Below are 14,274 nucleotides of genomic sequence, written 5' to 3'. Positions count from 1 at the left end.
CTGGAAATACATTCAAAAGAGAAAATCCTTATCACGAGAAATTTTACAAGAAGGAAAAATTTTAAATCGGTGAAGGAAAAAAAAGGAGGTCCAAAAAGAAAATCCCCTAAGAAAGATTAGTTAATTGAAGAGAAAAAAACTGATGGACATTTGATAAAAATCAGAAATCCTACCACATGATTGCGGTGCATGGATTTTGCAACACATTTAGGTATATTAAAAATAATTTAGAAAAACGGGAAAGGATATCAAATTTTCGGCTCAATCAAAAAATCGTATGTTTCTTAACTGATGGAAAATGATTGAATGAATATTCCAAAATGGCACGAAGCTGTTTTGGGGAGCTAGAGATAGTAGGCTTATAAGCAAAGAGATACTGAAGTTCTTAACAAGTCTGAGCCAATTTATGGAAAATTTCTAAAAATATAATAAAATGTGTTTAATTTTAAGATAGTAAGCAGGATTTTATGTCTAAAATACCAAGGGGCATTTACGATTTACATTAACGTTGGTTTTGAGATTCTTGCTGTTTCCTTCATCTGGTGTTGGCTATTAATCCTCGAATAGAGAAATCTTGAAGTAAGATTGGTCGAATTATAGATATGCAAAACAAAATTTGCCCTTGATCGCTAATTTCGAGCCATAGATTGATTCAGACCATTAACTGGTCACTTCGAATTTATTAATGACCTTTTTAATGTGAGAATCAAATAATAATTTAGAATCCAATGGCAAAATCCCCAGATATTTGTATTCAATGACTCAGAGGATGTATTGGGTAAATATTTGAATTTTATTTAATATTGGAATCGAATTCTCCATTCGATGAGTCAGAGCTGTAATCGTGATTTATAATCGCCAGCAAAGATTGCGTAGTGGCAATGTGGAGCCTTAGGAATACCGATTGAAGAGTATTGGTGAAAAAAGGAACTCCTGGTAGGTTTGAGTACAAAGATAACACTTTCCAATTGTGCTCTTAAGTTACAAGAATCGGAGACCGAAAGAATATTTTTTTTATTTAAATGAGCCAAAAGAACTAATCGGCCAAGCTTGGAAATCAAGCCAAATTGAAGCGGATTTTTTTGTTTACATTTGATGTTATAATTTTTGAGTCATTTTCTTTCCTCTTATTATGTGTTAAAAGAGGAAATACTTGTGTGCTGACGGATGCTTTAATGCGAAACACAAGAGTGACTGTCATGAAAAAATGTTTTCTTATTTTCCTTTCAACAATCCTGTCTAGGGTTGGTACCTTTGGTATAGATTTTTTCAAGCCTTTGAAGTCGGTGATATGCTTCGATCATTTTGAAGAATTCATTCAGTGTGTGTTCATTTATTAAATCGTAAATGGAATTCCAGTAACCATAAATGTTTCAGTAATTTTTTAGAAAAATTCTTCGAAAAAGAGAATTTGGTAAGCGATTTGCCAACAAAAACAATCAAACAAAATCGTGAGAGCATTTCTAATTCACTTTATTCACATTTGATGAAATTTCTGATAATTTTGAATATGCTTAGAAGGTTTTAAAATGTTTACATGAATATTAAATTGCATTTTCTAAAAAATCTTATCTAAATTTAATTAATGTAAGTAAACAAACTCCTGCTGCAAAAATAACAACTGCTATAATGCTAAACTTAGGTGGAAGTGAATAAATTTCTTAAAGATTTATTTCATAAGTGAAATATTTACTAACTACTGAAAATTGAATTGTCTTATTGACTGTTATAACATATATATAATTGATGTATTTTATTAAAAGTGCTCTTAATTTGATAAATTGAATGCTATATATAAGAAATATATATATAGTCGTTTGGAGAGACCGTAGAGTGAAGTTGCGAAGATTCCCTCTCCTGAATTCTGTCTGGCCGCATTGTGTGCTGTAGTTGTTATTGCTACTGATTACTGCCTGTGGACTACTGTTTGTTATAGTGTGCTGATGTGTGTTGCCTGTGTTCGTCTTGGCCGTATATATTTGTCGTCTGTGCATTCGTCTTCTTTGTGTTAGTGGCTTCGTGTTTAATAAACGCCGTCGTTGTTTTCTACTGAGGCCTGCTGATTGTTTTCTCATCATACACTCACTACAAACGAACCCGGTGACTTTACGGACTTAGTAAAATTGAAGTTTCGTAACAATATTTATAGATATTATCATTCTAACAATATAGATATAGATATTATAATTGTTATAGAAAATATCGCAAACATACAAAATTTCAAAACTCTAGTACATCAATAACGACTGAAAAATCAGTTACGAAATTCCTTTTAGAAGCATGAAATGGGTCATAAAAGAGTTTCAAAAATATCCATTAAAAAGAGAGAAAAAAAAATCCGATTTTTTTTTTTCAGTTTTTCTTGAACTTGTTCATATTTTAAGTTACTTTATCTTTCTTGTATGACACATCATTATTTACAGATGCAAAGACATTCTGTGAAAAATTGGAGCAATGAAATAAATTCTGTTCATTCGCTTATCGAAATGAATTTAATCATTCAACATTTTTGATATAAGCTGAAATAAACATCTTATCAGTTTTAGCGAATTAAAATTCAGAAGAAAAGAGAGTTTTTCTTTGGGAATAAATTTTAATTTGAATTTTGAATTCCTAGATTTTGAAAAGAAATTAGAGAAATAGAATTAACTAGAAAATTATTAACAAATTATTATAAATTTTTGTAACCAGATACAGAATTGGAAAAATTAGATTTATTGTGACAAATTTCATACATAGAAAATATTTTGCAGTTAGTTCATTCTTGCTTAAAATTGTCAATTGGTGTCATAAAGAATATCAACTCAATCAGACCGTTTTTTAAAATTAGTATTCATTCGACTAATTATGTCAAGTTTAATGTGAGAGAAAAATTAGAATTGCTTTCTGAGGAATATAGTTCAGAATTCATTAACATGGCGATTATAAACATTTAATAAATAATTTCTTAATTCACTGATCATGCTTACAAGCTGAAAAAAAAGCATTTTCAATACCTTGTTTTGCCTTTCTAGTGCTCTCTCTGATATTCTAAAAACGACAGTCTTTTTCTATAACAAATTAATGAATTATCCAAGAAATACAGCTTAGAACTTAATTTCTTAACAATAATGTTTCTTCTTTATCATTTTAGTTAAGGTCTTAATGGAAAAAAAAATATTTATTTTCTAAAGAAGCCAATGGAAATGGTCTCCCGAAACATTTTCGTTTACTTCTAATAAAGATATATTTCTCCCCCCCCCCAAAAAAAAAAATTGGACTTTCAACAAAGTCGTGAACATCATAAATGCTCAGACTCTTTATTAGATAACATGCAAAATTTTTCTGTGATTACGCACATAATTTTTCTATGATTATTAGTACAGTGAAGAAATCAGATTATGCATTTTTGACACCTTTTTTTCGATCAATTGAAATTGGCATACATCAATTTGGCATACAATTACAATTTTAGTAACAAGATTACACAAATTTCATTCACTTAAGCTGCTGAATTTTTGAGTCATCGCATGAGAATGTACAGACCAACAAACGGTTAAAACGTAGACGGTCAAATTTCCACACGTTACATTTTAAAACTCTATGGAAAATTTCATTTATCCAATTTGTTTTGTCTTTGAGACTTGGGGCTTACATGTTGCGAAAGTACAGACTGACTGTCATACTGCCAAAATTTGATAAGAATGTATATTTTCGATGCTAAATTTATGTACCAAATTTTATCCATCTTGCTTTTTACGTTTTGCAGTTAAAGCTTTCATTTGTACTGGGACAGACAAAGAGACTTCCTGAGCATGTATTTTGTTTAAAATTTGATAGAAATCTGCAAAGTGAGTGTAAAGATCGCATATACAAATTTCATCCTTGTAGCTCGAAGCATTTTTGAGTTATCGTGTTCAAAGACAGATATAATTTCATTTTTTTTTTTTTTTTGTAGGGGGTGGACTGGAAGAGGTATAAATAGTGGTAAATTGTAATCATTTCCCGGACAAGTTTCTTGACTATAATACTATCTTTTAGTATATTGCGTGTATAAGGAATTAAAAACCACTCCTTGACATTTCGTACTTATAAGATGTCTTAATGTATGTAATGTATCTTACACTTTTTGCTCAAACTTTCATATGACTGTCATCCCACTGCAGCTAATGTTTTCCCTATTTGATCGAAAGGACTTTCTTTTATTCTTAACATTTAAATGCGTTTTTAAAAGTTAATGAGTTGAAAAAAAAAAAAAAAAAGGTAAAGATAGCGAAGCAAATTTGGTACAAGATTTATGTATTTGCCGCAAAAAGATTTTCAGGATTTATTCCATTGGTATATACGTTGGGAGAGATACATAAAGATATATATAAATAAAAGAGGAATATTTCAAAAGAGAAAGCCTTATTAAAAGATATTATCAGCCATTAGTTTATCTGAAATATCCTCTTTTCTTTTCTTTAGGTAGATTATCTATGGTTTTTACAGATTGGAGTAAGTCGTTGCCACCGGAAGTATACCCCTGATTCTACCGGATGTGAACCAAAATTCATCGGATATGACGTAACACTTTGTTGACGTCATACTGGTCATTTAGCGCGGGCTTTATCTAGCAATATTTAGTGACTAATCCTTTTTTTTTGCTCTGCTGTACGTGAGACGTGTGTATTGAATCTCTTACACCTTTTATTTGCTTGTGGAGATAAGAATTCATTTTGTTCTTTTATATATTATTAATCTATATTGTTTATTTATCTTTCATTATTTATTTAGGGTTTTTTTTTTTACTTTACTTAACTTAATTAGAATTAGTATCACTGAACATACTAATTAGGGTTAGCTAGGAAACAAAAAAGTTTCTTTGTGCTTGTATTTTATATTATAAACTTTTATATTTAATTTTACTATTTGTTTTTCCGTAGATTAATTATATCTTATTATTATCTATAATCTGAAAGATTTTAATTTCCAGATTAGTGCTAACTTGGGAAATTGTTTTTTTTTTTAATTTAATTTGTGTATTATTTCAATTTTTTAATTATTCAGTGGTGTATTGAACTTGATAGTTTCAAATTTATTTGTGGTATCTAATAATAATCTTTAACATCTTCTGTATATTGAATCTTATAATTGTTTTCTGTTTTGCTGTATGCTTTTTTGGCAGTTTGTACAGAATTTTGTTACTATTACTAGCTTTTGAAAGAATTCCATTTTATCTCACTGTTTTACAATGAGGGCTCTCTTTATTGGCGATTCCATGATCAAATACTTGCATAAGTATGTATCTGTTGAAACACTTGACTTTCATTTGGACATTGTTTCCTATCCTGGTGCAACTATTGAAAGATTAGCTAGCAATATTTCTGTACACAAAAATTATGACTGGGTCTTAGTGCATGTTGGCACAAATAATGCATCTTTGGATACTATTGAAGTAATACTTAAAAAATATAGAGCTTTGGCCACTGAGGTATTACTTCATGACCCAGGTGCAAGAATAATTTTCTCGAGTATTGTTCCAAGAGATTTTGATTTCCACAGAAAGGAGTATAAGGAATCGGAGTATTATTTACAGACACTAAACTATAAGGTTCGAGCCATAAACTGTGCACTTAAAGAACTATGTTATTTTCAAATGTTTTTCTTTTGCAGTTCTTTCCAGCCATCTTGGAAAAACTATCTTGCAAGAGATGGCTTGCATTTAAACAAATGGGGTAATAAGCTGCTTGCAAGTTGTTTTCTTGAATCCTTAACAGGATGCATCTCAGCAGATACAGCATCTAAAAAGGTAAGCATGAATACGTTTTTTTTTTTTTTTCTCACAATGATTTTAAAAATTTATGCAAGCCTGAAGTCGATAATTTATAATTGGTTTTTGTTTTATTTTCGCAGATTGCAAAGACGCAGTCTTCCAACTCTGGTTTTTCTTTTGATGATTCAGAGTTTCCTCTATTGCCATTTTTTCCCGCAGCATTTGTTTCTTCTGCTAGGCCAAAGCAAGAGTCTGCCAAGCCAGTTCCTAGGCCCGTGCAACCTGCTAGGCCAAAGCAAGAGTCTACAAGGCTAATTTCTACACCCGTGCAACAGTCAGCTGCTCTGCTGACGAAAGATATTTCTTCTCTGCCATCTTCTAAAGGTAATACTCAATTTGTACTGCCTGTGATCCCATGCATTCCATTCAGTCAGTTTAGTGAAAATGTTTTTAGTAGTATTCCCACATCAAATAAATTTTCAGTTTTGCCAACAAATTGTAAAATATTGCATGGTGGAACATTCGCTCGCTCAAAATTGTTTCTATTCTAAAAACTGTGTTTATTGTGGGAAAACATATTCTATGCGGTCCTCGTTTTCAAATCACCTGAAGAAATTTAAATGCCCTCAACCTGTCAAAGACTGTTATCCTAAACTATGTGAAAAATGTTTGAAGTCCTATTCCTCTAAATCTTCTTTTTCAAACCATTTAAATCAATGCAACAAATCAAAAACTCGTGTTTTCTTATCCCCATCTGGAAAAAATTTCAGTAGGGTTTTGGAAACAAATGCATGTCTGACAGAATCAGTGGCAGGACCTGCAAAGGATCTACAAGCAAGTAGAGATATTAAATTAACATCTTCAGTTTCAGATATTTGTCAAAAATTTAAACGTCCTTCCAAAGTTAAAAATACATATCCTAGAATTTGTAAATTATGTTTAAAGTCTTATTCTTCTAAATCCTCTTTTAGCTATCATTTAAAGCGTAGCTGTAAATCTGAGGTTCAAACTGTATCATGTTTGCCAGTTAAAAGTAACTGTATTGTATTGGATAATAACTCTCACAAGGAATCAATAATAAACCCCATTGCAGATGTAGGAATAAATCAAAATGTACATAATTCTCAATTTATGAGTGATAATTATGAAAAATCCCCAAAAAGTTTAAAATGTGGTAGCATTATTCCTGTAAAACCTTTTAAAAGTCGTCAAGAAACTTGCAATTTTACCAAGAAAAATGAACTGTTTTTTTGTGTACAATCTGAGTGCAATCAAGTCTTTTCTAATCTATGGTATTTAAATAAACATCATAGTGCTGTGCATCAAATTCAGAATGTCAAAACATTTTCTTTTGATTCTTTTAAGAATTTTAAGATTTGGTTAGAAGCTGCAAGTTCTTCTACTTATACTTTTTTCCAGAAATCAACAGGCAAAAAAGTTTTGGGTGATAAAACATTTCATTATTATGTTTACCAATTTTTTTATCCTTCATATCTGTCAAGGATTCAATCAAGAGTAGAACGACATGCTAAAAGATACCACCCACTTAAAGAAAATACACGTAATTTAATCAAATCTTATTTATTGCTATCATTTCCTGTTTCAAAAATAGTAAGCTTAATTCGTGGTGATGCAGGCTGTCGGGATAAAAGAAATTTGCCCAACAAAAGAAGTTTTTATTTCTCGGAAGACTATACAGTCTTATTCAAGGCATCTACATAATACAATAAAGCCGATTAATGATGCCATGTCTGTTTTCTGTACTGTGGAGAAATTAAAAAATGAAAAATATAATCCCATTTTAATTTTCAAATTACTAATGTCGGATACTATCTTTGGACCTTCTTATTTGGATAGCTTACCAAATTGTGAAAATTCTTTTGCATTAGGTTTTCAAACTGAAGCTCAAAAAGACATGCTTATGAAACATTCCCATAAAATCCTTTGTATTGATGCTACCCATGGCACAAACCATTATGATTTTTTTCTTCTTTCATTGTATGTGCAAGATGAATATGGTCAGGGATATCCTGTTGCGCATTTTATTACAAATGATTTAGATTTTCGTACATTAGTGGCTTTATTTTCTAGTTTACATTGTCGCATTCCTAATTTGAAAGTTAATACAGTCATGACTGATGATGATGGTTTTACTTTTAATTCTGTATTTGGTCCCGATATCAAGCATCTATTGTGTCAATGGCATGTATACCGTGCTTGGAAAAGGCAGTTGACTGTTAAAGTCCATGATAAATGTCTCCGTATGAAGATGTCGTATGAATTATTAAATATAATGAATGAAAAGTCTCTAGAGGATTTTGATAATAAAGTTTCAATTTTTATTAGTAAATATTTAAATGAATGCCAAAATTTTGTTGATTATTTTGTAAAAAATTATTCTACCTGCTATAGACAGTTTCCACATGGTGGTACCAATACAAATAATTACTGTGAATCGTTTCATAATCAGTTAAAAACTGTATATTTTGAGCGTAAATTTAATAGGCGCATAGATGAGCTAATTTTAACTCTTTTAAAGATGGAAACAGATAGGTTTTTAAAATATTCTTCTAATGTTGTAAATAATGTTCCATTAAATTCAAATTTCAATAAAACTATTAAAGAAAAGCATGAAATGGGTGTAAAAATTCCTATTAATGATACAGTTAAACATGATGATCAATGGTTAGTAAATTCATAGACGAAAAAGGGAATAGTATACTCAATAAAAAAAATTACAGATGTTTGTCTTTTATTAGATCATTGCTGTTTTAAATGTACTGATATTAACTGTACAGTACTATGTAGTCATTTGTATGTGTGTTCTTGTGAAGACAATAGTAACCTTTGCAAACATATTCATAAAGTACATTTATTGTATTCTGAAATGAAAACATACATAACAGATGATTTTTATGCTGTTGAAAATGAAAGAAATGCACAAGGAATTGAGCCCCAAATCTTAAATTTGGAATTGAAAGGTAATGTTTCGTCTGAATGTTTTAACACAAAAGAAGCTGAATGCAAAAAACTATGCTCCGAGATTTTGGAATTAATTAAAATTCCTCGTATTCAAGAAACTATGCTAACTAATGTAGTAAATTGTTTAAATACTTTAGTATCTGGTATGCGCGGAGTTGTCTGTCACAAAGATGATCCTGCTCCTGTCGCACCTCGGTTATATGTTGCTCCCAATCAAAAAATTCCCCCACAGATTAAATTTTATAAAACTTCTCAAAGACATAAGAGGAGAAAATCATTTCAGGAAAAAAAATGGGAAACGGCAAAGATTAAATGAAAAAAATATTGATGAACCTGACAGTATTATAGATGAGATTGCACCTTTACAATCGTATCATGCGGGAGAAATTTCTAAATGCTTTAGTCGTGATGAAAAAAGTAATGATGATCCTGATGGTCATAAAAAGGAAATTATTCCTTTAAAAGCTTATTCTGCTAGAGAAAATTCTGTATGTACTAGCCTTAATATATTCAATAAATTTAGTAAGATGAATGTGGGTAACCCTACTGCAACAGTAGTAACTATTAATAATATCAATCTTTCTTTTTATATATTAAAATCTTTAGATCCTTTTGTTACTCGGAAAGAAGAGAATTATCTAAAGTCTGTGTCACCGAGCTTTAAGAAGGGTTGGCTTTATGATTCTGCTATTGATGCTTTTCTTTTTCTGTTAACCGAGAAATTCAGAAATTGTAAAGCAATAGAATCCTTGCAATCAGTTTTAATTTTTAATCAGAAGGATATTCTTAAATTTTCTTGGATTCAAGAGTTGCCAAATCTAGATTTATTAATTATCCCTGTCAATTTAAATTGTCATTGGACTTTGATTATTGTTAATATAAAACTTAAAACATTTGAATATTTTGATCCACTTTTTGGCAGACCAGATAATAATACTGCAATTTTGGTTAGGAAGTGGTCTAAGATTTTAAATAAATTGCTTAATTCAAAAAGCCACTGGCAGATACTTTTTCCATCTCATATAAAACAAACTGATGATTTTAATTGTGGAGTTTATATAAGTTTTTATGCACATCAAAAATTGAATAAATTTTCTTTAACTCAGGACTTCAACATACTTTCATTTAGAGCCCTAATGTTTGAACAGATTACTAAAAACTTAAATTTTTTAAATCTTTTATTGTGAAAATTTTAATTTTTATATTAATTTAAAAATAATAAATTTGATTAATTGTTAACCTTACTTAATGGGAATTATCCCTTATCCCTTCTAAATTTTAAACACCATGAACAAATAATTCCCAATGGTTAATTTTAAGTGATTGTCTAAAGTTTTTTAGCTTTCTCTTAAGCTTAACTTTTAGGAAGTTCTTTTATTATTAGTTTCACAGAAGATTTAATGCAAGTTATGATTGCTAATCTCAGTGAGAATAGATAATTTTGGAAATGGAGTGCCTTGATGGTGTCAAGAAAAGGTAAGTGACTAAATTCAAAAATTTAAGTTAATCACATATTCAAAACAGGAAGAAACAAGCTCATAATGGAAGCAACATACTAAAAACGACTTAATATAAGTATATGATTGTGTTACTTTAAATTGTTCTTATCTCATTTTAATGGGTTTATTAAATGTTGTTTGTTATTTAGTGAATTTAATTTGAATCAGTATATCAATAAAAGCTCACTGTTACCAAAATAGTATATATTTTTATAAGAAAAATAAATTAATTTTTTATACTGCAGTTTATATTGTTATATTGTATATATTTCAGTTTATTTATTTTCTCCTGTCTTAAAATAAAGGAACAAATTCCCAATGGTTTAGCTGAAAAGATTGTCCAGAAATTTCTGGCTTTCTTTTTAAGCTTTTAACTTTTAGGAAGTTCCTTTCTGAAAAAAAAATTTAGTATCAGGATAAATCCATACCAGAAATTGTGGTGAAGCTTACAAGCCAGATAACAGCCTCTGGAAAGAGTGTACACTTTTGTCCAGGGGTCTTGTTACTCGGCTACAAACCCCAACGTCACGAGTTTGCTCCTCGTCCTCATCAATCTTCCTCATTGGTGACCCTGGCTCTGAACTAACAAATGTATCCAAACAAGAATTCAAGAAATAAAGCAGTAAGTGACAGCTAAGAAATGGAACATTTTCCATGCTATAGCTGCGTTGTATTTAAAATTAAAATAGATCATTTAGATAATATGAAAATAATTATATTTCATTTGTTTAGTGTACATTCTTATAAGGGGGGGGGCATAGAAATCTGTATAAAAATTATTTAGATGTAGATGGTTGAAATATATGTAGAAATTTATAATGTTATATTATCTATTCATTGTCTGCATATTTCATCACTTTGCCATGCTTGTTGAAAATCTGCAAGGATATTGCTGAGCTTGATTTTTCTTCTTTCAGCTCATATAAAGATGTATAGTTCTCACACTCTGAAGTGAAACAAAACAATAAGAATATGCTACATTATTACTTTTCACAAATTACAGATTTTTAATGATTCTATGTTATTTTATTTTTCCATTTATACCTATTACTTAATGATTTCTTTTTACATAGTTAATAAATATAATTAATCTTTGGTTATCAATTAATTTAATAAATGTCTCCCAGATACAGTTTTCTTTTCTTCATTTTGCAAATGAAACAAATTTATAAGTGCTTGGAATAGTATATAAAATTAGTGAACTTAATAAAATTCATCTATTTCTTTGGCACATTGGAGTACTGAGAGAATATCATTATAACTTGAAAGAATAAAATAAAAATGTCAAAATAGAAACAAATTTTATATTTAACAAAATTATTTATGATTTTGAAGATTTGTATTTTAAAAAAATTAATTATAGAGTGGCAATAAACTATCTAGCAAGGTAAAAAAAGAAAAGAAAAAAAGTACTGTTTCCTGATTTTATGTTTTATATAATTTACTACACAGCACATTTTTGCAGTGTCTTGCTTGGAGACAGTTGACTGAATATTTTTTGGAAAATGTGACTAGGTTATTGCCAATATCCAACGTAAAAGGCCATGTCTATGAAATTAAGAATAAATATACAACATCTTTTTAGTCTTTTTTTCATAAGGTAATGAAGATATTTGTTAAATATTGTAAAAATTTTAATTATGAGTTAAGATTTTTTATAAGCAAAATAGGTATGTGATAAATCCTAATTTTAAAATGACAAGTGAATCACTAAAAAATCAGCTCATTCAGTTATAAAACTTTTCCTGCCAAATGCTGATATTGATTGTTTATGCTCATAGGGTGTGAGTGGGAAATTTCAATGGAAAAAAGAAAGGTAGAATGTGAATACTGGATTTTATGACTATACTTCCTACTTTTAAACTTTCAGCTTGAGAAAATAAGTTCTTGTCTTTTTTTTTTTTTTTTTCTTCTTCTTCTTCTTTTCTAGGGAAGAGCTGATTTTCCGTTTTTTCTGTGAAATTCAGAAAGAATGAGTACCAAATTTATAGAAAAAAAATAATTAAACTGTGTTAAAATTCTGTAAAAAAAGAAGCCTCTCATAATATATGAACACTATATTTGGACTAGTTTTTCCTTACCAAATTTCATTTGAAGGCTATATTATTGCATGCAATTTTTTTTTGGATGAATTAAATATATTGGATGTAAAAAACTCTGTAAAATTAAAGTAATTTTCATTTTTTTTACAAATGAGGTTTCATTATAGTGTTGACAAGTTTTTTTTTAACACATAACCAGTCTGAAGAATTAATAATTGTATGAATTTTTTATCCAAGAAATTTATATCCTAATATTGAAGACAAACTATTTCTTTTTATCTAAATGATGAATGAAACAGCTCGTCACTGAAATATTAAGCAATTTTTATTTTTAAGAAGTCAATCATGCGGTTATTTCTTTTAATAATTTTTCACATCTGATAGTTTAGCAACTTATGTTCCTTGCATTGTTTTTATTCGTATAAAAACAAGTTCATTTTCATGAAAAATATCTTCAACAGAGTATATGTTGATAGTCTGAATACAATTCTGCAGTGCCTGAATATGACCTTTTTATTAAATAGACAACTGCTTAGGTCCCTCTAGATATTTTTTTTGTGTGTGTGTGGTATTTCCGATAGTTTCATTTTGTACTGTCGCCTAGTGTACAAAAGCCGTGCAAACTTAATTATTATTATAAATATTGATATTAATTTTAGAATATTTTTCTAGCAGTTCGTTATTTACTTTTAGAACATTGTTCTACCGAAACTTTTATATTTTGTTGTTCCATAATTTAAAAAAAAAGCTGCATTATAATTTAAAATAAATATATCAAATCTATAATTAAATATTATTTAGATTGTCTTTAAAAAGTCATAAAACTTATTTTGTGTTGAATTCTTCGAAAATTTAATTTGGCATTGCGATATACTGAACTTTAGAAAGTGATCCGCAATAAAAATTTTTGTTATTTCAGTTTGATGAAATTTTCTTCTTAAAACTGTTTATATAGATATTGTTAAGGAGAGGAAAAGAGAAACGACCCCTTGAGGGTTTAATTGGCATTCGAAGACTTCGTTTTAGTCCGGTTCACTATCTGACTTATGATCTTCAACTTCTTGGAAATATTCTTTATAAGAATTTTTATTATGATGAATGGGTTTATTTTTCCATAGCACTCCTTTAAAGACTTTCATTCTAAATTTCTAAACGTTATTCTGTCTGACTACTAAAAAACACAATTGCCCCAATGATAGAAAATCGTTTTCAATTGAATTTTTTAGAATTGCAAATAAGTCCTTTAATTCGACTTTAAGAATACATTGTGATCAGAGACGTGTTGAAAGGAGAGGGGATTATTGCTCCTAAATTTTTTTTTTCCCGAACTTGCTCCACATTTTGGTACTTTTCATGATAATTCGACTGGAATATTTTATGTTTGATTCCTCTGATTTTATTGTACCGAAAATAATTACTAACGAATATACTTAATATCTTTGGAATGTGTGTGAGTATAAATTAATTATAATTAGTATATTAAAAAAATATTTTTAAAATTTTATATAAATTACAGGTAAAAACACGCACGGAAATAAAATAAATTTCATCGGAAAACTCATTTTTGTATTTTTAAAATAATTTAAAAAATGGTTTGTGTCTGATATGCTTCAAAATTATTGAAGGAAAAATTTAAAGTTTTAAATAATGTTTAGGTGAAAAATCTAATTCAAATTTTGAAAAACTCTTCCTTAATCTTTTAAAAGGTCATTTTTTTTTTACACAATCATGATTTGTTAAAATATTTTTAGGATTGAATTTGGCTTAAGAAAAGTGACTCATTTAGCTAATTACATTAATTAAATTTGGTTTCTTGATAATTAAGTAACAAATCAAGACACACTATTTTATGTGAAATAAGGAACTGAAGCATCTAAGTTCCTGTCTTATAGAAAATTTGTCCCCTCAGGGGCTCACCTTCTTTAGGTGGGTACAGGTGTTCCAATCCCGAGGTACCCAGGGATCTTTACTCTTTCTTTTCTCTTCCTACTCCTCTATCCCTTTTCTCTTCTTTATC

The 14,274-nt window shown here is 29.2% G+C and overlaps 1 protein-coding gene across 2 annotated transcripts; it reads left to right on the top strand.

Annotated features, from left to right (window-relative positions):
• The first annotated feature begins 5,158 nt into the window (after positions 1-5,158).
• LOC129971329 (uncharacterized) lies at positions 5,159-9,929 on the top strand. 2 transcript variants are annotated; one of them, XM_056085017.1, is made up of 2 exons: positions 5,159-5,770; positions 5,875-9,929. In XM_056085017.1, exon 2 carries the CDS (start codon positions 7,365-7,367, stop codon positions 8,433-8,435), a length of 1,071 nt encoding a protein of 356 aa, XP_055940992.1. In that variant the 5' UTR covers positions 5,159-5,770; positions 5,875-7,364; the 3' UTR covers positions 8,436-9,929. Both variants share the same exon structure in this region, with proteins under 2 accessions (XP_055940992.1, XP_055941078.1).
• Positions 9,930-14,274: the final 4,345 nt, after the last annotated feature.

This window comes from Argiope bruennichi, chromosome 1, assembly GCF_947563725.1.
Source record: "Argiope bruennichi chromosome 1, qqArgBrue1.1, whole genome shotgun sequence".
NCBI lineage: Eukaryota > Metazoa > Arthropoda > Arachnida > Araneae > Araneidae > Argiope > Argiope bruennichi.
Note: the sequence above shows the minus strand (reverse complement) of the source record. Positions and strands in the feature narration are given on the sequence as shown.

Excerpts from the sequence above, each read along its gene's own strand:
- LOC129971329 (XM_056085017.1), top strand. The coding sequence starts at position 7,365 with ATGCAGGCTGTCGGGATAAAAGAAATTTGCCCAACAAAAGAAGTTTTT.